The sequence below is a fragment of the Panicum hallii genome, chromosome 2 (genome assembly GCF_002211085.1).
Source record: "Panicum hallii strain FIL2 chromosome 2, PHallii_v3.1, whole genome shotgun sequence".
In the NCBI taxonomy this organism is placed as follows: domain Eukaryota; kingdom Viridiplantae; phylum Streptophyta; class Magnoliopsida; order Poales; family Poaceae; genus Panicum; species Panicum hallii.
In genome coordinates this window covers 2,274,286-2,298,503 of record NC_038043.1, presented here as the reverse complement: position 1 = coordinate 2,298,503, position 24,218 = coordinate 2,274,286, and the positions used below count along the sequence as shown (strand labels likewise).

Below are 24,218 nucleotides of genomic sequence, written 5' to 3'. Positions count from 1 at the left end.
GGGACTAAAAAATTAATCCCCAGATCCAAAGAGGCCTAAATTGGCTTCTTCTTCCAGATTACCACTGGGCTACCAGCCGATTAGCTGAACACTCACTGAGTTAACCTTGTGATCCATCACATCACTCACTGTCATCAAGTTTGTACATTTTTGTTTGTGTTTAGATTGGGTAGTCTGTTCCATTCAAACACCAGTCACTGTGAGTTCAGTACTGAGTATGTTCCCTGATAGACCAACGTGCAGACTAATGCATGCCTCAAATAATAAATAAATTATTCTGATTGGCAAAATAACATCTCTCTTTATATTCACCTCGAAAGATTCTCCTTTGCACACCACACTCTCCAAGTCCCAAGGCAACGGCTTCCATTTCCACCCAAGGAGCTCACACCAACAATGTCCATGGCCGTGGCATTGGCGGCCATCTTGGCCGTCTTCATCCTCAGGTACATGCTCGCTCCGTGTGGCAAGAAGGCTCTGAACCTTCCACCTGGCCCGCGGGGTTGGCCGGTGATCGGCAGCCTCGGCGCGCTGGCGGGCGCGGTGCCGCCGCACCGCGCACTGGCCGCGCTCGCGGCGCGCCACGGCCCGCTCATGCACCTCCGTCTCGGCTCCTACCACGTCGTGGTGGCCTCGTCGGCGGACGCCGCCCGGCTCGTCCTCAAGACTCACGACCTCGCGTTCGCTGACCGCCCGCGCACGGCCGCCGGCAAGGTCGCTTCCTACGGCTACCTCGGCATCGTGCACACCCCGTACGGCGCCTACTGGCGCATGGCGCGCAAGCTCTGCGCCACCGAGCTCTTCTCGGCGCGCCGCGTGGACTCGTTCGAGCGCGTCCGCGCACAGGAGATGCGCGCGCTGGTGCGCGGCCTGTTCCGGAGCGCCGGCCGCGCCGTCGCCGTCCGGAAGCACGTCGCGGGGGCCACGCTGCGGAACATCCTCCGCATGGCCGTGGGCGAGAAGTGGTCGGGCTGCTACGGTAGCGCCGACGGCGAGACGTTCTGGCGCACGCTGGACGAGGCGTTCGCGGTGACCGGCGCGGTGAGCAACGTCGGCGAGTGGATCCCGTGGCTGGGCTGGCTCGACTTGCAGGGCTGCATCCGGCGGATGAAGCGGCTGAGCGAGATGTACGACCGGTTCTACGAGCAGATCCTTGATGAACACGAGGAGCGGCGGCGGCGAGCCAGAGCCGGCAAGTTCGTGGCGAGTGACCTGGTCGACGTGCTGTTGCAGCTCGCCGAGAAAGGCAGGTCGGAGTCGTCGGAGGCCAAGCTCACGCGCGATGGCGTGAAGGCCTTCATCCAGGACATTATCGCCGGCGGCACGGAGAGCTCGGCGGTGACGATAGAGTGGGCCATGTCGGAGCTTCTCCGCCACCCGGAGGCCATGGCGGCCGCGACCGACGAGCTGGACCGCGTGGTCGGCCGCGGGCGCTGGGTCACGGAGCGCGACCTGCCGGACCTCCCCTACATCGACGCCGTCGTGAAGGAGACAATGCGGCTGCACCCGGTGGGCCCGCTCCTCGTCCCGCACCAGGCCCGCGAGGACACGGTGGTCGCCGGCTACGACGTGCCCGCGGGCGCGCGCGTGCTGGTGAACGCGTGGGCCATCGCGCGCGACCCGGCGTCGTGGCCCGACGCTCCCGGCGCGTTCCGGCCGGAGCGGTTCCTGGGCGGCGGCGGCGGCGGCGCCGGGGTGGACGCGTGCGGGGCGCACTTCGAGCTGCTGCCGTTCGGGGCCGGGAGGCGGATGTGCCCGGCGTACGGCCTCGCCGTGAAGGTGGTGGCCGCCGGCGTGGCGAACCTGGTGCACGGGTTCGCGTGGCGGCTGCCGGAGGGGGTGGCGCCGGAGGACGTGAGCATGGAGGAGCACTTCGGGCTGTCCACGCGCCGGAAGGTGCCGCTCGTCGCCGTCGCCGAGCCCAGGCTGCCGGCGCACCTCTACGCCGCCAACGAGTAATCTTGTTTACGTTTTACGAGACGATTGACGCATTTGCACGTGAAATCAGGGCATCGAAAATGCATTGTGCCAGATCGTGGATATAAACTACGCGGAGATGCTACTTAATTAACAGTCTCCTTTTTCTTTTCAAAAAACTTTAGGCGACAAATATGAGCCATTAGTTCTGGATCCAAGATCGGCACGCCATGTGACCATCTCCATCTATCGTGATCCCTAACTGCTTGCCCCAGCTCCATCCTAGCACCGGGCCACCGGCTCTCCATCCTCGGCGGCTTCCCAGAAGCCGAATCCGTCACCACCGCCACCTGCTTCCTGAACCGGTTGTGCCTCCTTCGTACGCCCCTGCTCTTTCCTCACCCTTGCCGCCTGCGTTAGGATACAGATCGGAGAACTAGAAAAGGAAATGGGAATTGGATACAGGAAGAAGAGAGTCAGATAGAGGGACGGACGATCACTCGCGCAACACACGGGACTCAGATCAGGCGCATTCGGAGCCCACTACTACCCTGGTGTTGGGCCGACACTCCCTGAAGCTCCTGCAAGGCCCAACAGCAGCTCCTTCAGACTCTTGTATCTGGTCTCCAGCTTTGATCAGCAGCTCCTTCAGAATCCTCTTGAATCTTGTGTCCAGCCATCATCAGTGCAGTGCCGCTAACAGCATGCTACACCGTGGCTTTTAAAAGCATTGGAGTTTTCAGGTGCCAGCATGCATTTGTAGATGCATGGAACACTAGTCTTGTGCTGATTAACCCCACCCGCCCCCCCCCCCCACACACACACGGGGTAAATGATATATCTGAACTATCTGATTTTTCTTTGTTTTCCTGTCAATGTTTCTAACCATTGGAGCTTGAAACAACGCTCCTCTCTTTTACATGCGGTCCCCCCCCCCCCCATTTTTAGCAGTGTTCCTGCCACCCTTGCCACAAGAACCTATCTGTCCGTTTTGGAGCTCCCCTGGCCGGCACCCGCCTTGTCAGAGCTATGTGTATTTTGTTCATTTGTTATGTCACCTGACCCCCGATGACTCTTCAAATTCCATAGCAAGTTCCTCCTCAGACCAACATCAGCAGGGTGAGAAAGCACTATGTCAGAAGCCCAATCCGTGTAACCCTGACAATATTATAGTATGGCTTTCCGCCCCTGCATCGACCACCCTGACAATATATTACTGGGATCTCGCACCATGATCACAAGAGAAGAATATTATGATTTTCAGCTGTAATTATTGTTGCCCGTGGCAACGCACGGACATTTAGCTACTTCAAGAAAGCATCAAATAACGATGGATTTAAAATATCTGTTCGCAAACAGATTGATGTTTGTTAGATAACGGGGAACACATATACTTTCACAGATTGATCCATGAAGGACAAACTTCTCCTGTCTACATTGTGTTCTCACTTTAAGATGTAGAATCTCATGGTCTTCCCTATTCGTGACCACCATGTGGTCCTTCACAATTTTTTTACCCAAAGCTTGAAAACAATAATCTCTCTCTCTTTTTTTTTTTTGAGGTCCAGGATGACCCTGCCTGTTTCTTCAGATTCAGACAGAGTGTCACCTTCGATATGGCTGTTGCTTACTTGCTTCAGTTCTCTGAACTTCCGAACCTTCTGATGCAATTATGCAGCTTGTGCGATATTCACGTGGATGTAAATGAATTGGTTTGAAGGAACAATGTACAGATGCTAGTGCAAATGCAACACTCACCACACAAATACATTTGTTCTTGTTTGTTTCTGAAGAAATCTGCGATGCCTAGGCCGTGATGTCTTTGTCTAGTGTGTGTGTGGCTCTGGGACCAGTTCATTAGGCAAAGAAACATGAACACACATGTTTCATGTGCCTACTAATCCTCCGAATAGAAACATTAAAATGAGATGCGCTGAAAACGCTGGCCACTTGTGGTCCTGTTGCAATGCATACAGACCGGGGTGGTTGCCCTGGAACTCAAAAAAAAAAAACTTCCGAATAGAATCCTAGAAGTTGCATGTGCTGACTATTGTTACTGGTGAACGGTGAATTTTGCATTCATCTCAGTTTTGGGAGTATCAGCAACTTCAGCATGTGTCCTATTCAGTCCATATGTTTTCTACTTTTATTGGCTATTTCTAGTAAAAGAATGCACAGTGAAAACATTGGATGAATACCAAGTATGTCTGATGACCCATGACAAGTCACAGAATTCTGACCAAACTTTTCTTTTTTGAGAATACGCAGAAGAGCTGCGAATCATTGCATTAAGAAGAAAGTTTTCACAACGCGGGCTAGCATAAGCGCACGCACACCTCACTCACTTAAAGGATTATACGGCACTATAATACAACCGAATTCTGACCAAACTGTCTTCTTCTTCCAGAATTACAGCTGTAGTGAACATTGCCTGACAACCTTGTGAACTGTGATTCATCACACCACACGGCTACCATCTCCGCACATGTTTGTTGCGAGTTTGTGATTGGGAAGTCTATTGCATCGAGGCAAACTCCGGACACCGTCACAGTCAGTTCAGGACTGATGTGTTTGCTTCAGTCCATGATGAATGTGTGCCTCAAATAATTGCAGAATCTAGTTAGGGCCTGTTTAGTTCACTTTGCATTTTTGCAAAATTTCACTGTAGCAAAGGAATCTTGCTAATTTGAAGTACTAAATGAAGTCTATTTGCAAAACTTTTTGCATGGATGGGTTGTAAATCGCGAGACGAATCTAATGAAGCCATAATTAAGCAATAATTAGCGGATGGTTACTGTAGCATCACTGTTGCAAAACAACATGGATTAAGTAGGCTCATTAGATTCGTCTCGCGATTTACAACCCATCCATGCAAAAATTTTTGCAAATAGACTTCATTTAGTACTTCAAATTAGCAAGATTCCTTTGCTACAGTGAAATTTTGCAAAAATGCAAAGTGAACTAAACAGGCTCTTAAGCTCAGAAAAGAGAAAAATATTTATTTTTTCCTTTACATGCCACCATGAGTCCACGACGAATGTGTGCCTCAAATAATAGCATAATATACTAATATAGTTCACAAAAAAAAATTATTCCTTTATAAGTATATGCCACCACGAAACAACACCTCATCGATCGTGCAGTCGTACCACACACTCTCCAAGGCTTCCATTTCCAGCGATGGAGCTCACAGCAATGTTGTCCATGGCAATGGCCGCCATCTTGGCCATCTTCATCCTCAGCTCCGTCGTCCCGCCACGCGGCCGGAGGAAGGCACTGAACCTTCCGCCGGGCCCGCGGGGGTGGCCGGTGTTCGGCAGCCTCGGCGTTCTGGCGGGCGCGGTCCCGCCGCACCGCGTGCTGGCCGCGCTCGCGGCGCGCTACGGCCCGCTCATGCACCTCCGTCTGGGCTCCTATCACACCGTGGTGGCCTCGTCGGCGGAGACCGCCCGCCTCGTCCTCAAGACCCACGACCTCGCGTTCGCCGACCGCCCGCCCACGGCCGCCGGCGAGATCACCGGCTACGGCTACCAGGGCATCGTGCACACGCCGTACGGCCCCTACTGGCGCATGACGCGCAAGCTCTGCGCCACCGAGCTCTTCTCGGTGCGGCGCGTGGACTCGTTCGAGCTCGTGCGCGCGCAGGAGATGCGCGCGCTGGTGCGCGGCCTGTTCCGGTGCGCCGGCCGCGCCGTCGCCGTCAGGGAGCACGTCGCGGGCGCCACGCTGCGGAACATCCTCCGCATGGCCGTGGGGGAGAAGTGGTCGGGCTGCTACGGCAGCGCCGAGGGCGAGGCGTTCCGGAGCACGCTGGACGAGGCGTTCGCGGCGACCGGCGCGGTGAGCAACGTCGGCGAGTGGGTGCCGTTGCTGGGATGGCTCGACGTGCAGGGCTGCGCGCGGAAGATGAAGCGGCTGCTCGAGCTGCACGACCGGTTCTACGAGAAGATAGTGGACGAGCACGAGGAACGGCGGCTGCGAGCCGATGCCGCCGGCGAGTTCGTGGCGAGCGACCTCGTCGACGTGCTGTTGCAGCTCGCCGAGGAGGACAGGCAGGAGTCGGAGGCCAGGCTCACGCGCGTCAGCGTGAAGGCCTTCATCCAGGACATCATCGCCGGGGGCACGGAGAGCTCGGCGGTGACGATAGAGTGGGCCATGTCGGAGCTTCTCCGCCACCCGGAGGCCATGGCGGCCGCGACCGACGAGCTGGACCGCGTGGTCGGCCGCGGGCGCTGGGTCACGGAGCGCGACCTGCCGGACCTCCCCTACATCGACGCCGTGGTAAAGGAGACGCTGCGGCTGCACCCCGTCGGCCCGCTCCTGGTCCCTCACCACGCCCGCAAGGACACGGTGGTCGCCGGCTACGACGTGCCCGCGGGCGCGCGCGTGCTGGTGAACGCGTGGGCCATCGCGCGCGACCCGGCGTCGTGGCCCGACGCGCCCGACGCGTTCCGGCCGGAGCGGTTTCTGGGCGGCGCCAGCGCCGGCGTGGACGTTCGCGGCGCGCACTTTCAGCTGCTGCCGTTTGGGGCCGGGCGGCGGATCTGCCCGGCGTACGACCTCGCGCTGAAGCTGGTGGCCGCCGGCGTGGCGAGCATGGTGCAGGGGTTCGCGTGGCGGCTGCCGGACGGGGTGGCGCCGGAGGACGTGAGCATGGAGGAGCACGTCGGGCTGTCCACGAAGCGGAAGGTGCCGTTCGTCGCCGTTGCCGAGCCCCGGCTGCCGGCGCACCTCTACGACGACGCCGCCGATTGGTCGGACTTATTTTTACACGATTGGCGCACGTTTTCACCAGGTGAAAACATTAGCCGTCACGTATCTTCGGACCTTGCTGCTTAAACAGTTTAACTAGTACATGTGCAAGCTGATGCATTGTTCCAATGTTCAATAAAGGATCTCTGTCTACAGCCCTCGAATTTTTCTGTGGTTGTTCAATGAAAATCCAAGGATCCATAGGCCATGGTCTTCTTCTTTCTCTGTCAGCCACGGACCCACGGTTGGTTCTCCTTCACTGCAATCTTCCAGGATTGTGTCAGCTGCCGCGCCTGTTGCTGATTCGACGGTCGATCGCCATCCGCGGCCGATGATGTCCCTGCCACCATGGTCCATGGCTCCCGACGACCACGCCAGCCTTCGTCAACCCCGCTACGACCGACGACGTTTCTCTAAGCCATGGGATAGAGAAAGCACTCTAGAGGAAAACGTTCATGTCTGCCACACATGCTAATTAATCACGCACTAGTCTTCTTTCAAAATAAACCATTCACTAGTTTGATGAATAGCTGGTCAAGGCAACAAACAGAGATCACTGACAGAACAACAAATGAGCAGCTCATTATTAAGAAAGTCATGACACATCCTAGGCGGCTAGGCATGGCTACTGACTCTAAGAAGCATGTAAATCTGATCCTTTAACATAATGAAGATATCTGCTCACATGGACACACTGCAATTTCAGTTTTTTGTTGACTGAAGAATTGCAGGGCTGTAAAGCAGGCGAACTTGTAACCAAACTTTGAAGAGACAGGAACGTGATTCGAAATTTTGCACATCTGTTTTCAGAATGCTTCCTGGAAGGATATCAGGGTGATCCTGATGAGAATTACCATCATAGCGCAGAATTGGATAATTCTGTGTCCAGAAAAAGAGAAGGACAGGTTGTCTGGTGCTTTAATCAGGCTAAAAGAGATAGCAACCAGGCCTGGGAGGATTACTGGCTGAAGCAGGGCATGTCCAGGGAGCTGGTGTCCTTTTGGCGCTAAAACAACTGGGACTGGGAGCCCGCTGAGACAACAGAAGAACTTCGGAAGTGCTTCGACAAGAGAGGGTTCCTGGCTGATGAGAAGCCAGACTCTTCAGAGGAGGCTTATGGGGTTTGCGGCTGAAGGTGCTAAGAGTGGTGGTGAAGCTCCCTCTGGAGGCTTTGGGTTTGTGTTCTTGGTAGTTTTTGTGTTCGTCGTTGGTTGTCGGGTGGTAGTTGAACGTAAGACGGGAGGCTTGTTGGTCTCTTAAACTCTAAAACAATTATGCACATCTAAAGCATCTGTGTGTCGTGCATGTAAATATATGGGCAAATGATTGTTGGATAATTAGTTGTCACGAACATTTTACTTGAGATTCAGAGATTGTCCTCTTGATTATCATCAGATGAAAGACAGGTACAAACTTTATAAGCAAGCTGCCACTCAGCTATGTCATTATTAAGCACTACTCCATCCTGTTACGTGCCCTAGGACGGAGCGGCAGCCGGCAGCGAGAGCACGTAGTTGAGCGCCATGACGTGGCAGATCTCCTCCCCGCGCGTCGCGTTCAGCATCCGGAAGTAGCCATCGTCCCAGCTCGTCGTGTCGGCGTGGCACATCGCGACCGCGGTCGCGCCCGCGCCGGCCGCCGCCGCGCCCTCTCCCTGCGCTGCCGCCGTCAGCAGCTCGACGCGGAGCGCCTCCACGCCGGCCGGCCGGTGGCAGTAGTGGACCATGTACGGGTACGGCATCGGGTGGCAGTGGCACGGCACCACGGCGCCGCCGCCGCCGATGCGCGCGACCCCGTTCGGCGTGGCCCGCGGCGGCGGTAGCGCTCAGCCTTGGTGGCGTGTGCCCGCCGATCGACGACGCCGGAGGTCTCGCCGCTTCACTCTTCAAGAGAAGCTCGCCCGATTAGAGCTGGGCAAAGCGTCCGTGTCCCCGCCGGCCCCCGGGCAAGGAGATGGCAAGCCAGCTGACCGGCTTCGGCAGACCGGAGATGCACGCGGTCGCCGGCTCGAACCACATCGCCACCCGTCGATCTGCCTGGCGAGCCTGTGCCGAGCTCGGCCCTCGCCGTCGAATCCACGATCTTGTCGGCGAATCTCCTGAACCCATGCGGCGGCTTGCGTTCCGTGACGTGGACGAACCAGCCAGTCGACGCTGTCCTCGATGTCGTAGTCGTAGGACAGGTCCCGGAGCGTCCTCGAGCACTCCTCGACATGCGAATATCCTCTTGCCACTCCGCCGCGCCCTCCAAGGAGCCATGAATCAGCCATCAGCTGGAGGTCGTCTCCAAGGAACGTGATGCCATGTCTTCTTCCTGCTCCCTCGATGAATCCGCTGTCTCCCGGCCTCTTCCAGCCGTAGCAGGGCGGCGAGCTTTGGGAGGACGGCGCCCATCGCCCCCTGAGGCTCTCGTCACTCGCGGTCGCGGCGAAGCGACACAGGACACGGGAAGTCGTCCCTGACTGGCCGCCGCGCCGGCGCTGCGCCGACCAGGGGCGGACGGTAAACCAAATGCCGACCGGGGTGGACGGTATTTCAAATACCGTCCACCCCTGGGTCCCTACCAGCCGTTGGATCGAGCACGCGCGGTCCAGATAATGCGAGGTATGCCCAGGCAGGGACTCGGTCGTCATCGCCACTTCGCCAGTTGCCTGGCAGCGCGCGGGAGCTGCGGTGCCGCCACACCGGAGGCCCGACGGCACGGCGGTGGTGCTCAGCCTCGGCGGCGAATGTCTGCCGATCGACGACGACAGAGGCCTCGCCGCTTCATTGTTCAAGAGAAGCTCGTCCGATTGGCTCTGGGCAAAGTGTTCACGGGCCCGAGCAAGGAGATGGCCAGCCGGCCGGCTTCGGCAGACCGGAGATGCGCACGGGCTCCGGCGAACCACGTCGCCGCCTTCGCCGGCACCCGGCTGCCTCCTGCTCCAAGCCTGCAACGCAGGGTCCCGGTGGGCGACGCTGGCGATGCATCGAGAGCGTGACCGATTCAGAGTTCAGATTGGTTATGCGTTGCAGCGTCAGACACTCCTATTTTCACTAGAAACTAAATAAAATGTTATGGTCAGCCTTACATTGCGACTTGCATTTTTTTTCGTTTGGGCTCCTCATCAGCTCCATGGACCTCCTCCCTCTTAGTGAAATTAGTGCTCATCAGGCACGGTCGTGAAAAAATCAGCTCCCTGGACCTCATACTTGTGGCATACTCTTAGCTGAATTTCCCGTGGAGTATATAGATATTTACACTTTCTGAAAGCTTGCTTTGTAACAGGCCACTAAACCTGTTGTAACAACTAGATACTCATACATACTACAAGGGAGCTTGTCTTGTATAGTATTTATTATGCCAATAATCTGTTGTCAGGAACACATTTCTGTTGTCAATAGAGTATTAATTTAGCTGTTTATATTTCTTGCATTTGCTATTTATAATCTGATCCCATGGTATACTCAGACACGAGCCTGGAAAATAGGGATGAACTGTCCTCTAGCAGTTTAGTTGGTGCGTCATGCTCTGCGATTTCACCTGTTTTACATCATGAACAGTGTTAAGTGGGAGGAGAAACAAATGTAGACAATTTTCTTTTGGCTCATAAGAGAGGGGCTTACTAACCGTTGTCCAGGAGCAACACTTTGTCGCTATCAAGAACCGATGTGATACGGTGCGCTATTGTAATCATTGTGCATTCGGCAAATTCATGTTTTAAGGTTTTCTGAATCAAACTGTCCATTATTGGATCCACAGAAGAAGTTGCCTCATCCAGAACCAAGATTTTTCTCCTTTTCAGAATCACCCTTCCCAAACACACAAGTTGGCGCTGACCTGCGCTCCAGTTTTTACCGCTTTCTGTCACTGAATTTCAAAATTAAAAATACAAGTAATGGTTTTGACATAATAGTCCTGGGACCTTCTGGTAGATATCGAACCTTTCGAATCAAGTTTAAGCTCAGTCTTTCTAACTTCATCCCCAAGATGACATGAATCCAAGGCCTACAGAACACATACATATAACATTTTAGCAACCAAATAACACAAACGAATGTTTTAATTAAAACAAACATGTTGTATGTGCACCAAGTAAGCATCGAGAAAAGGAGGTAATTTAACAATCGAACTGTACCTCCCAGATTTGCTCATCGCTATACTCCCCCAGGGGGTCAATATTGCTTCGTAGGGTCCCCTCAAACATAACAGGATCTTGTGGAATGATGCTCAATCTTGCCCGAAGATCATGCAGTCCAATGGTGCAGATGTCAATGCCATCAATCAGCACTTGCCCAATACATGGGTCCACAATGCGGAACAGTGCTTGAGTCAAGGTTGACTTGCCACCACCTGTTCTTCCAACAATACCTGTCTTCTTTCCTCCTGGAAAGGTGCACGTGAGGCCTTTCAAAACAAAAGGCAATTGTGGCGCATACCGTACCTGCATCACATACAAGAATTTAGAGAAAAGGGCAATTAGCTAGAGCAGTCTGTATTTGGTAATATTTGTTTTCTACCTTAAGGAGAATTTTGTTTTCTAGAATATTCTGAGAATTAATGTATTAAGATTAAGGGCTGCAACAATCGGTTAACAGGAGTAACAAGATCAAAAGAAAAATGAAGGTTAACAAAAGTGTCTACTAACATTATTCAACAAAGGTGTTTTTTTAAAACAGTTAGCATTACTATCCCTTAAACTATCTCACAAATTTTTTAAGTTCCACAAATACTGATGTGAGTAGATTAAAAATTATGGACAAGTTGAAGAGACAAACGTGGAGGTTGCGAAGCTCAATTTCACCCTCTGTTGGCCACTTGCAATTGGGTCTACTTTCTGATATTGTAAGGGGTGGTTCAGAAGGAATATTTGTATATTGCAACATTCTTTCCACAGATATCATTCTATTTTCCAAACTGCAGAGGACAGCAATAGCCCACCCTTGTAGCATATTGAGACCTAGTCCATAAGTGACTGCAAGATCAGCAGTCTCTGTACAAAATATTATCAGGCATGTTAGTAGACACTAAAAACAATTTTTTGATCATGCTAGAAAAATCCTGATTTACTTACTTGGGTCGATTAGAGAAGATTAGCTCCGGGCATAAAAGCCGAACCCGAAGCCCAAACCCGAGAAAACCCGAACCCGAAACCGAAAAACCCGAATCCCGAAGCCCGAACAACATTTTCGGGTGGCATATGCGAAAACCCGAATTAATTTTGGGTATTTCGGGTTTCAACCCGCGGTACCCGAAATACCCGAAATACCCGAACAGAGGCCTGCCAGGCTGCCACTCGCGGACTCGCCCACAGCCCACTTCCACTTCATTCCCCCGCGGTGGGCCGGCCCAGTACCAAGCAGGCACCCCGCAAGGCCGGCCGCAACCCTAGCAAGGCTTGGAGTCAAGCACTGGACACGCACCCGCACTGCCGGTCTGCCGCACAGGCGCGCAGTCGTCACTCGTCAGCCGCCGGCGCCGCACTGCCCGCAGGCCGCACCGCCGCAGCCCCGCAGCCCCGGCCCCGCACAACGGCACAGGTGCCCGTGCGGGCGGTGCGGCCGTGCGGCCGTGCGCCCGTGCCCGCCTGCCCGGTGCGGCGGTGCCCCTGCCCCTCACTCCCTCAGGCGGTCAGGTCTCAGGCCTCAGGCCCTCACGCCGCCACCGCCCACCGCCCAGGCGCCCGGCGGCCCCTCGCGCCGCCACCGCCCACCGGCCAGGCGGCCACCGCCCACCGGCCCCTCACGCCGCCACCGCCCAGCCGCCCAGGACCTCGCGTGGGCGCTTCGTCTTCGGCTCTTCGCATGCGCCCAGCCGCCCAGGACCTCGCGAGTCACGCCGCCACCGGCCACCATGCCGCCCCACCCCGGCCGGCACCACCCCTCCCAGCTTTTTGTTGATTTTTTGCTATATAAATCGACTTTGTGCTGATTTCGGGTAGTATGGGTATTCCCGAACCCGAAATACTGGGTACCCAAAATTTCGGGTATTAAAATATTGGGTACAATTTCGGGTAGCAGATCTCAAAACCCGAATTTATTATAACCCGAATTAACCGACCCGAAATTTCGGGTAATCCCGAACGCCCAGAGCTAGAGAAGATGGTGAGGAGACCAGAAGTATCAATGTGAAGGAAAAAATAAAGGATGAAAGAATATCCAAGTGAAAGCACAACCATTCCATAGTAGCTGCGTTATATAAACTTGGTCGAGACAAATTATCCATCAAATGTCCAATGGAACTGATAAATTGCCTTTCCTTTTGAAAGCATCTAATTATATTTGAGCCAGCTATTGATTCGGCAAAGTGTTGCATCACGGGGGCTCTGCAAACTCCAACTAGCCTTTGCAACTCTCTAGCAGCATCTATGTAGTATTGCTAAAAATGGGGAGAGTGTTTGATGATTGGAATCGAATAATAAACACAAAACACATAATTGTGAGACTCAGATGCAACTTAATGAATATCGTTGAGAACTTGGAAGTTGGAACTATTATTTTAAAATAGAAAATTAATATTAAATATATAGAATTACCTGATACCACAGTGATGCAATAATAATGGGAATAAAAATTATGAAGACTGGCCATGCAACTTGTGACATTAGAACAATTGTTCCTAGAATCTCAATAGCAGGAAATAGAAGATTATCAGGTCAAAAATTCTGGTATCCACTGTGCTTTGATCTGTGGAAGCCTACAATTTTTTTCAACTCCAGGGTTAACAGCATAAAAAAAAAGTAAAAAGTATTTCAGGGAAACATTAGTTGCATTCGTGGTTTAAAATAACATGCTGAATGTAATTGCTTACTCTATTCAAGATACGCCCACTAGGAGTGAAGTCAAAGAAAGACATTGGAGCTCGGATTATGCACTCATGCATCTTTTCAAATAGAATATTAGCAGTCTTACATCCAGCCATGACAAGAAGATGTGATCGCATGAAGATGCAACATACACATTTACCATCAGCAAGCTACTGACTGGAGGGTTCACATCTTTAGATATTGGGGCTGCCCAAGCCATCCAGAAATTGCTTCCAATTTGAAGAACTTGGAAAATTATCTGAGCTAGCAAAATAAATGGCACAAGTGCTCCATTATATGCTATTGTAATATATTTCCAGTAGATAATGAATCCAACCCGGCCTTTCTCCCTCTCTTCTTCTTGTACCAGGTGACCATTTTGGACAATCCTTTCTTCTTCATTGTTATCATAATTCTTATCCTTTGCTATGGATAGGGTGCTATCATTACCACCAGGATGAGATGTACTATCAAAATCACAACTAGGGCGCTCCAGAATGTCAAGAGTTGATAAGGCATCTTTATGGGATCCGACTAATTCCATGAGCTCTTCTCCAGATTTAAGGATTTCAGTGTAATCCCCTGACTGTGCTATTTTTCCATCTCTCATAACCTGAAAGATAATGAGAGCAATTGGAAAGGTGAAAAATTTGTTACATGTATCTTAAAAGACTAGTAGGTGTTTGTTGCCAGCTTACCAGGATAAGATCAGCTGAAGGTAAAAATTCAACATGATGTGTAACATATACAACAGTTTTTGAAGCTAAAAATCCTAGCAAGCACTCCCTGCAATATATAAGTTATAGTCAGAAAATTTCACTTGACAACAAATAATCTTTTGAACTCTAAAATCATGCTAAACGAAATATTAGATCAAAGTCAAAACTGCATAGTTAACAGCGTGCCGATCAAAATAAAGGAATTGTTCAACATAATTGAAAGGATGGGTTTGCTAACACCTGAATTTTTATCCTAGGTAACATTAGTTTATATAGTCATTTTGGTTTACTTCTCTAGAGTTGGCGTAAAGAAAAAGGTGGGTGAATTCTCTGACTCCCCCCAGCGACTTCAGTCAAGAGAGGGTAGAGTCCCTAATAACACTCGACGTTTTTTAGACTAAAAACTATATCAAACTGAACAATGTGGAACCCCCTGTTAATGTGATTACGTTCAAAATAACCTTACAACCACTGGCCTAAAATGAATCTTCATTTAACTAAGTTGGTTTTGGTTTGCTAATATTACCTTTCTGTTTTCTGTGCAATACTTTTTAACCAGATGTCCTGTAAGTGCTTACTAATCATTAATCAGAGAGATGGCACACAATTTAGAAAGGCAAACTACGTTAAAAAACATGACATACTCCTATTGCTATGTTGGGGGTCCTAGATAAAATACAGATATTTTTTACTTAGTTTCCATGTTAGCATAAGAAACCAAGTAAATAGCTTCTGTGCTAAACATATATAACAAATACTAAAAGTAACAAATACTAAAAGAAACAAATTAGGGAAAGAAATAAATGTGAAAATTGCAACATCAAAACATAAAAACAATTTCTGCAATCAGGATTATTGAGTGCCAACTGTCATAAATAAGTCAATAGAATGCTTCAAATCTCAAAAGATACCTTGAATAAGTGCAGTCCTGTACGAACATCAACCGCGCTAAATGGATCATCAAACAGAAAGATATCAGCATCTTGATACAAAGCACGTGCAATTGTATTCTCTGTTTCTGTCCACCACTTAGGTTGATTCCTCTTTCTCCTATGATTGTTTGGTCACCCAAAGGTAATATATCCAAATCATTTTTTAAAGAGCATACTTCAAGGACTGTTTTATATCTTTCCCAATTCATTTGTGTGCCAAAAAGTATGTTTTGTTCAATAGTCCCACTCTGTATCCATGGTGATTGGCTAACACAAGCAATTTTACCACAAGTTTGAACCTCTCCAAAAAACTTTGGTATCTCGCCAAGTATGCAAGACACTAAGCTTGTTTTACCAGATCCAACAGTTCCACAAATAGCAACTCTCTTTCCTTGTTGTACACGAAAGTTCAGGTCTTGGAGAGTAGGGACATGAGAAGATGTATCCCAAGAGAAGCAACCATTCCTCACCTCAATGGATATATCTGTGCTACCACTTGGAAGCTTAGTTACGGCATTGCTCGCTAATTCCTCAAGGGATAGAAATGAACATATCCTGTCAAGAGATACTTTTGTCTGAATGATTGATGAGATTGTGTCTGGCAGACTATGAATAGGCCCCTGCAACTGCCTAAATGTGGCCAGAGCAGATAATACTTTGCCTGTTTCTAGTGGGATGCCAAACAGTATGCAAGTTCCAAAAGTGACCATGGCATCAAATGCAGGAGCACCAAAAAAGACAGATATAAGCATTGATGAGGTGTAGACATATTTCTCTACCCAGTTCCTCTCAACCTTCCTCAACTCTTTTATCTTGGACAAGAAAATCAATTCCCAACCCTGAAGCTTAAGAATGCGCATGTTCTGTAATATCTCAGACATAGCACCCATTCTAGCATCCTTGGCATTCATAGTTTTTCTCTTGGAAATTTTGCTCGATCCTCCCCAAAGGTATGTTAGCCAACATTGTCAAAATAGTGGCCGCAAGGGCGGCAAATGCTGCCAGGCCAAGAGTAGAGTATAAGATAACCATTGCAAGAGCAATTTGCACAGGGAGCAGCCAAAGTTCGTGCATAGACCAATTGAAATTTCCAACGCACTCAGCATCAAGGTTCACAACATTGATCAGCTCTCCACTTGAGCTACCTTGCCTGGACTGACTGGACAGGGCAAGACCCTTTTGGTAAATAATAGCAATAAGAGCAGATCGCACACGCACGCCTAGTTGTTGCGATCTGAAGAGCAAATGTCTTGACGAGAGACCTTCCATGAGCTGCGCAACAACAAAAGCAAACACCAAAAGGTATCCTCTTTTCGTAGACCGTGGACTTTCATTCAGGTAGCTAACAAAGCCCTCAATCAGATAGGGACCAACATATGAAGTAACAGTACGGAGCAGGGCATAAACTGCAGTGACAATGATTAGCTTCCATGTCGTGAGCACAAGAGCTTTGACTAGTTTAAGACTGACCCCAATCCAAGAGCCAAAAGGCGAGGCAAATGCATATTGCCTTCCGTCGCGCACTGTAGCAGCAGCCATCCAACTCCAACCGAGCGAGCATGCATACCGGTCATGCAAAATGACTCCGAGGAGAGAGATAGTGCAAAATGCAAGGCTCCCCACCGCGATGCAAATCACTCCCGTACAAACGGTCAGTCCACGGGAGAGTTGGGCGTCCCCACCACGATGCAGGCGCCTAGAACTTTGGGTGGGTCAGCAAAAGGCAAATTGCCTGCGCGCGTTGGAGAACAGCCCATGCAAGCTGGGCCGCCAAAATGCCGGAGCCATGCATCTCGCTGGTTGCCTCGCAGATATGCATCGCGCCTATTGGAGTTAGTCTAAATGTTGTAACATCACTGTACCGCTCACTTGCTCAGTAGCAGAAATCGAGACAATATTTGATTTAAAGTTAGGTACCATCCCGTGAACGCTGTCACTGTCATCCAACAATGGCACATCATCAAGGTCTAGTGTTTTCCTCTTCCCAAGATCAAGTAAAGGACCCATCCAAGAAAAAGTGATTTTACTAAACAATCCAGCATCTGTGAAAAGTGGTCTACTGCTTGTTGCCTCATGTAAGGGTGAAGAACTATGGTCCAAAAGTGGTTCCTTCATCTTATTGTAATAGCCTCTGAATTGAAACGACAAACAAAAAAAAGTAGAAATTAATTGTTATCACTGTAACCATAATACAAAAAGAAGTGTTAGCTCAACTGAATGGCTGTATTAGTCCCGAAAGCTAAGGTTTCCTCAAATTATATATAAGTTGCTACGGGATGCAGAACGACCGCCTGCAGATGCATGTCTGAACCTAGCAGCGCCCCTCCTGAACTGAATTTGCCAACGACTTCCTTTTCCTTAAGATAAAGGGACAAAGGGTATGCGTTGCAACAGGAAAACCAGGACTTGCATTTTACTTATCACTACGACCAGGAGCAGACCAAGCACAAACGATTTTTTTTCTTTTCTTTTGCAGAAGAAAATCAAATTTAGCAGGCATATAGATGCATATACTGTTACACAAATAGGATCTGCTACCGCGCTAATTAGACTAGAAAACCTCCTTTGCGTTTGCTTAATCGGGACACAGAGAGAGAGAGATTAAGAGAGACAGAGAGGAGTACGACAATACCTTCGTGCCCTTGGGCCGAAGCGGATGCCGACGTGCCCGCCATGGTGGTGCAGCGCGGGGAGCTCGGGGCGGTCCGGCCGTAGACGTGCAAGGTCGCGGTGGTCGACGGTGTGGGCGCGTCCGCGAGCTCGGGGTTGATGCAAGGGCGTCGAGGGTGATGACGGAGGAGCTTCCCGCCGCTTACCGCGCTCAAGTTAGATCGGCTAGGTTGACTTGTAGGTGGGGTGGCGGCGGCCGGTGAACTTCGTGATCCGAGCCGCTGGCCCCCACCCTTCTTTTATAGCGTGGCGCGACGGGGGCCCACCAGCTAGGGTTGAGCTGGAGCGCCCCCGATCAGGGCGCAGGGATGACGTGGCCCATCAGGCCCGTTGGGATCCGATGAGCCAGGGAGATCAAGTCTAACATATACTTGTCATTGGGTCAGATCAGAATACCGATAGCGTACACTCGGTGTTCGATTTCGCACAGCAGGAAGGGAGTGGAAGGCGCGGCCACACCTGGTTGGTGCTCGTCGCCGGCGAAGTGCCAGACGAAGAACTTGAGATGGGGCCCGATGTACGGCGGCGGCGCTCGCCAATCGTCGCCAGGAAAGAAAGGCCGCGAGAGGGGGGGAGCTTGTCGTGTCCGTTTACTCCTACTACTGCTGCTGCTGCTGCTATGCATCAAGATTGTGCTACAAGGCAGGTAGGTAGAATCGTAGGTCGGTTAGAAGATTAATGACAGTTGGATGAATGAATATAGCCATATATCATTGCAAGAAAAAATAATTAGCCAAGATAAATCATGCGGTCAGTGCCGCGCTACAAATGCGTCTGTTGTCGACTACGGCCCAATTACTATCTCGGTCCAGTTTGGAGGTGTCTCCAAAAAACCAAGCTGACCCATGATGACATTACTGAACTAGAATGGGCTCCTGGATTCATATAGTTTTTTTTCCTAGCGGCTAGCGTGGCTCGAAAACAACTCCGTCCCGAATTACAATTTATTTTAGTTTTTCTAAATACATATATTTTGCTATACGTCTAGATGCATATTATATCTACATATATAGCAAAAACTATACATCTAGTAAAATCAAAACGAATTGTAATTTAGAATGGAGGGAGTATCAAGGATCAGCCACGGTATTATCGAGTCAACAAGAAACAAGCACTCTCAAAGAAGTTGCTCTCACTTCAGATACAAAATTTACTGAACTCAAAGACGAATATGCAACGAGAACACATTTTCAAAAATTCTAGTAAACAAGAGAACTGTGGTAGGAGCACAAAGATATTGGCACTTTGACACGATTTATCCATCGCAAAATAAAGCTACATGAAGACAGATTAATTTTAAGTATTTTGACCCTCTTACTACTTCTATATCTTATCCTCCCCGTATTTCAGCTAACCTTTGTTTTCTTAATTCAAGAGAATTAATCTTTAATTTTGTGGCTGAATCAAACATCAAATCTTTAAACTAACCGCAATCGTAACTAACCTAGGGCCCACCCGCCCTCTGTCAATCCAATCCTCTGCCCAACGGATGCCAGCTTGCAGCGAGATCACCACGCCGCCTACGCTTGTGTTCCCTCTCCCTCGAGCTCGCCTTGCCGCCTTTTGGTAAGCAAGGAAGGAAGCCGGCGGCGTCGCCCTCTGCGTCGGAGGAGACATGCCGGAGGACGAGGTGGAGGTGGTGTCGTGGACCGCGGCTGCGCAGCCGGCGGCCCAGGTGCCGTGCGGGGCGTGCAGGACGCTCCGGCGCCGGTGCGTGCCGGGCTGCGTCTTCGCGCCCTACTTCCCGGCGGAGGGCGACGAGCCGTCCCGGTTCGCGGCCGTGCACCGGGTCTTCGGCGCCAGCAACGCCGTCAGGATGCTCGAGGACGTGGAGCGCCCCGGGGAGCGGCGCCGCGCCGCGGAGACGCTCGTCGAGGAGGCCCTGGCGCGCGTGCGGGATCCCGCCCTCGGCTGCCTCTCCTACGTCGCCGTCCTCCAGATGCTCAACGAGAAGGCCCGGGAGCAGGTCGACGCCGTGCGCGCGGAGATCGCCGCGGAGTTCGGCCCCGAGGCCGCGTCCGAGCCGGTCGACATCCAGGCCGCGGGGCCGGAGGTGGAGCTGGAGGCCAAGGCGCAGGCTGAGCGCGCGCTGGCGCACGCGAGGGAGCAGGACGCCAAGATGCTGGCCGCGCGGCGCGCCGTCGACCGCAAGTGGCGGCAGCTGCGCCAAGCGGCGAGGCGCGCCGCCGGGGAGAGGCTCCGCCTCCCGGGCGGGCGCTGGCAGGACACGAACAACCAGATGGCGGAGACAGAGAACACGGCCGCCGCCGCCGCCGCTGGGGAGTCCTCGAGCGAGCAGACAATGTTGACGCCGCAGGCCGCGGCCGTGACGGAGCTGGACTCCCCGGAAGGGAACGGGCACCCGCAGGAGTCGGCGCCCGCCGCGGGCGCAAACCAGCACCGCCACCTCGCCTCGCAGCACGCCGGGGCGGAGCAGGGCATCCCGGAGGGGTACGGCCACGGCCAGCTGCACCAGCTGATGGCGGAAACGCAGCAGTCGACTGCCGGAGCGGAGGCATCGAGGGAGGAGGCATTGACGTCGGAGCAGGCACCGGCCGCGGCGCTGCAGCACCACGATTCAGCAACAACGCAGCTCGACGGGACGGGGACCAGCTTCCTGGACAGGCACCAGGTGGCTGCCGCGGGGGAGCTTTCTAAGAAGCTGGACACCATGATACGGCGATTCGCCGCGGCGCAGCAGTACGACGACCCTGCGGCGGCGCGCTACGCGTGGATGGGTCCCGACGTCTCGCCGCGGCTCCAGCAGCCGCCTCAGCCGGAGGACACGGTGCCGCAGGTGGCGGAGGCGCGGCAGGAGGCCGCCACGGCGGAGGTGGCGAGCGACCAGGACTTGATGATGATGCTGGTGCCGCAGATCGCCGAGGCGGAGGCGGCGGCAGAGCAGGACGTGATGATGCAGCTGCTGGCCGCGGGCGCGCCTCAGTACGACGACCTCGCCTCCCAATACGACGACGACACGGAGGTCGACATCACGCTGGGGTACGGCCACCGGGACATGTACCAGCAGACGGTGCAGCAGTTGGCCGCCGCGGCAAAGGTTGCCAGGGAGCAGGGCATCATGGCGCATATCGCCACGGCAGAGCTTTCCAGAGAGCAGGAAATGATCGTGCGGCAGGCCAGCCAGCCAGAGATGACGATCTTGCTGCAGGCCGCCGCGGCGCAGTACTCCGACACAGAGCTCGACATCTGGCTGGGGCAAGGCCACCCGTACAGGCACCAGCCGACGGTGCAGGAGCTGGAGACGAACACGACGACGGTGCAGCAGCTGGAGCCGAGCACGACGACGGTGCAGCAGGTCGGCGGGTACATGGACGGTGAGCACGGGAGCGACTCCGGCGTGACGGTGGCGTTCCAGCTGCCGGGGTCGGCCGAGGCCGCGCCATTCCTCGTCGAACAGGAACCGCCGCCACAGGGGCAGACGGCGAGCGCGCTTGGGCTCGAAGTGGATTCATCTCTGCCACCGCTGCCGCCGTCGTTGGGCGGGCCGCATGGCCAGCAGAGTACGGATGGTGGCGACGAGGACCAGTGTTCTGATTTGACGGAGTACTTGTTCTATTGATGCTTGTCCAGGTATTATTTGTTGTTCTATTGATGCTTGTCCAGGTATTATTTGTTTCTTTTCACCCACATTTTACACTTCTTGTTTGATTATCTTGCAACATTATTGATCTCAATATCAAAATGATGCTTACTAGTTACTTCCAATGTGGTGCTTAAAAGAAATGTTCACCAGTTTTAGATGTTAATTCTTAGCTGTGCCACACTGTGCTCTTTGGCTGGATGAAATTTTTGTCAGTGAAAGTGCAGCTAGCTCGCAAGTGCGAATTTTGGTCCTTCGCTTGTTTCTTATTAATTCCTACAGTATAGTCACTAGTGGGAAAAAAACTCATATAGTATTGACATGTTTTCAGCTACTTACCTGACTTTGTTCATGCATGGTATATATTTACTGAACTGCACAAGTTGGATGAAAATGTGAAGCAAAAATATTATTCAGAAAACTGATGGTGTGAGTAAGTTGCAAGAAGAATTTAATCTGGCTGCAAGTCTCTGCTTCTGTCATATTTGCGAGATATCCTTCTTTTGCATCAAAATCCAAGAAATACTGCAGATTGAAACACCAATTTATGTGCAGAATGAACTGAGAATCTTAGATTCAGTGCGATTTTATAGTCACAGAGTGCCCGCTGAGTTATACTGTGAATTTCTCGCTCATGGTAGTATCAAGTTGGGCTTCATGACATGACTACCCGGTGATGATAGAAGTGTTAAAAGACATAGTTGGCATGCATGCTAGCTCTACTGCAGTTTCATGGGAATCAGCCTGACCTCCTGGATTCATATAAAGTTAAGAGTGACTAGCTAGCAGCACATTTCTGACTCATTTCCTTCCGAGCAGATGATGCAAGTTTTAAGAATTAGTTCTTGCAATTAACTTCTGGACCCGAATTGTATGCGCTGTGGAGTACTGCTTAAATTTGATTACGAGCTTTTCCATTTCCTGCAGGTGAGGTGAGAAAGGCAGTTGTTATGGACAAGGCAGGCAGGCTTCAGCGGGTAGCACAGGGTCCAGAGAGGAGACGACCCTTGTCCGAACCAGAAGATGCAGGATTTGCAGACAATATTTAAAACAGAGTAGTGATTTCCTATTTTAGGTTAACTACACAAAATACTTGTTCTGAACTTCTGATAGCTCTAGGCCTTGATGCCCAACTCTTTTGTGTTGCCTGAATTTTGTGCTGTTACATACTGTGGTCCAGTTCGTCCAGGTGCTTACAAAGAGATGTTTTGCTGATGAAATTGAGATGGTTATATGGAATCCTACGGTCTACTGGTTGCAGCTTTGTATGATTTTTTGTCTTTAGACCTGAAATATGTTCTCAGTTTAAAGCATGGTGGCCTCGGATCAGATGCCGAATATTGAAGTCGCATTTGTGCATTTCGAACCGGTGTGGTGGGTATGGCAAGTTGGCAACAATGAGATGCAGATGCCGTCGAGTTTGGCAGTGAAGAAAAGGGCAGCTTTTTTTTTAGGCCTTGTTTAGATCGCAAGTTTTTATAACAGTTGGAACTTTTTGCTACTGTAGCACTTTTGTTTGTATTTGACAAATTTTATCTAATTATGGACTAACTAGGCTTAAAAGATTCGTCTCGTGATGTACAATTAAACTGTGCAATTAGTTATTTTTTTTACATACATTTACTGCTCCATGCATGTGTCCCAAAATTGATGTGATGGAGAGAGAGTGTAAAAATTTGGAATTTGGAAGCGATCTAAACGGGGCCTTAGTGCAAAAGGGCAGCTTGTTTGAGAGTGCCAGTTCTGATCTTATTCGGAGCATGGACATTTCTATTCCGGGGCTACTAGCGGTTCGATTACAAATTTTTCGTCGGACGCTCCGTTGCAAGATGGCTACTTGCAACACTAAAAATATATATATAAGAATAACTCTATCATCCGATTCTATAATAGAAAATTTCTATCGCAACATAACATTATATTTCATGTAACATCTAATGAGAATAACAATGTGTAGAAATAGAGTTCTGTAACATCGACACTTACCTTTTGCAACATTTAAAAATTATAATTGTGATGTTTTCGAGCTACAATTGCAACATTCCAAAAAAATATTTTTTAAAAAATAATAAAAAATAGAATTAGTTGATTAGATTAAAAAGGTGCAACACGACAAATCAATTATTGGAACATTTAGAATAAATTTATGCAATATTCTAAAATAGTTGTTGCAACATCACATCGCATCTCAAATATACTGAAAATGATCACTGAGTATCACAAATCGATCCATCGAACAATTTTAAAATAACTATTGCAGCATCAATAATCAACTGAAAACTCCCAGTATAACATTAGTAAACAATTTAAACTCCTGTTGCAATATCATCGTGTCCCTACTATAAAAGAAATTATGTAAAAGGTCCATCGCAACATCGGTTATTGAGGTTGGAGTATTTTTTCCGCAGCAATATTATCTCATACCTATTGCAGAAAAACTATATAAAAAACTCAACTGCAACGTCAGTATATTGGGTTGAGGGGAGCAAATGAGCGCACGGAAACTTCCGAATTTTTTAATCGCATCGGACCGCTCGAGCCGGAGCATTACCGTTTTCAATATCAATTTATGGTGCATCGCTTTCCTTCTCGGCCTGTTGACCGGCCCAAAAACTTTGCCTTCCCTTGATTCAGGTCCAGCCCACGTGCACCTCGACCGGCCCAACTAGCGACATCTTCAGCAGGTTCACAGAGAGAGAGAGAGAGAGAGAGAGAGAGGATTTCGCCATGTGCACGACTCGATTTGACGAAAAAAAATTAAAAACACAAGTGTGCGTGTAAACATGGAGCTCGTGGGACTAGCTAGATGCAAATCGCCTAGTATAGCTCATGCTGCCTGTGCG

General features: G+C 50.8%; 3 protein-coding genes and 1 pseudogene across 3 annotated transcripts; 3 read left to right on the top strand and 1 right to left on the bottom strand.

The window, feature by feature from the left end:
- Nucleotides 1-366: 366 nt before the first annotated feature.
- On the top strand, nt 367-2,052 carry LOC112882320 (flavonoid 3'-monooxygenase-like). The gene has a single exon (XM_025947347.1). The coding sequence runs from the start codon at nt 397-399 to the stop codon at nt 1,957-1,959; it is 1,563 nt and encodes a 520-aa protein (XP_025803132.1). The 5' UTR covers nt 367-396; the 3' UTR covers nt 1,960-2,052.
- Nucleotides 2,053-5,061: 3,009 nt separating this feature from the next.
- On the top strand, nt 5,062-6,839 carry LOC112879393 (flavonoid 3'-monooxygenase-like). The gene has a single exon (XM_025943634.1). The coding sequence runs from the start codon at nt 5,098-5,100 to the stop codon at nt 6,754-6,756; it is 1,659 nt and encodes a 552-aa protein (XP_025799419.1). The 5' UTR covers nt 5,062-5,097; the 3' UTR covers nt 6,757-6,839.
- A 3,248-nt stretch (nt 6,840-10,087) lies between these two features.
- LOC112882669 lies at nt 10,088-17,147 on the bottom strand (annotated as a pseudogene).
- Nucleotides 17,148-19,348: 2,201 nt separating this feature from the next.
- LOC112882549 lies at nt 19,349-22,710 on the top strand. The gene is made up of 2 exons (XM_025947628.1): nt 19,349-21,365; nt 22,303-22,710. The coding sequence occupies exon 1, from the start codon at nt 19,390-19,392 to the stop codon at nt 21,352-21,354; it is 1,965 nt and encodes a 654-aa protein (XP_025803413.1). The 5' UTR covers nt 19,349-19,389; the 3' UTR covers nt 21,355-21,365; nt 22,303-22,710.
- The last annotated feature ends 1,508 nt before the right edge of the window (nt 22,711-24,218 follow it).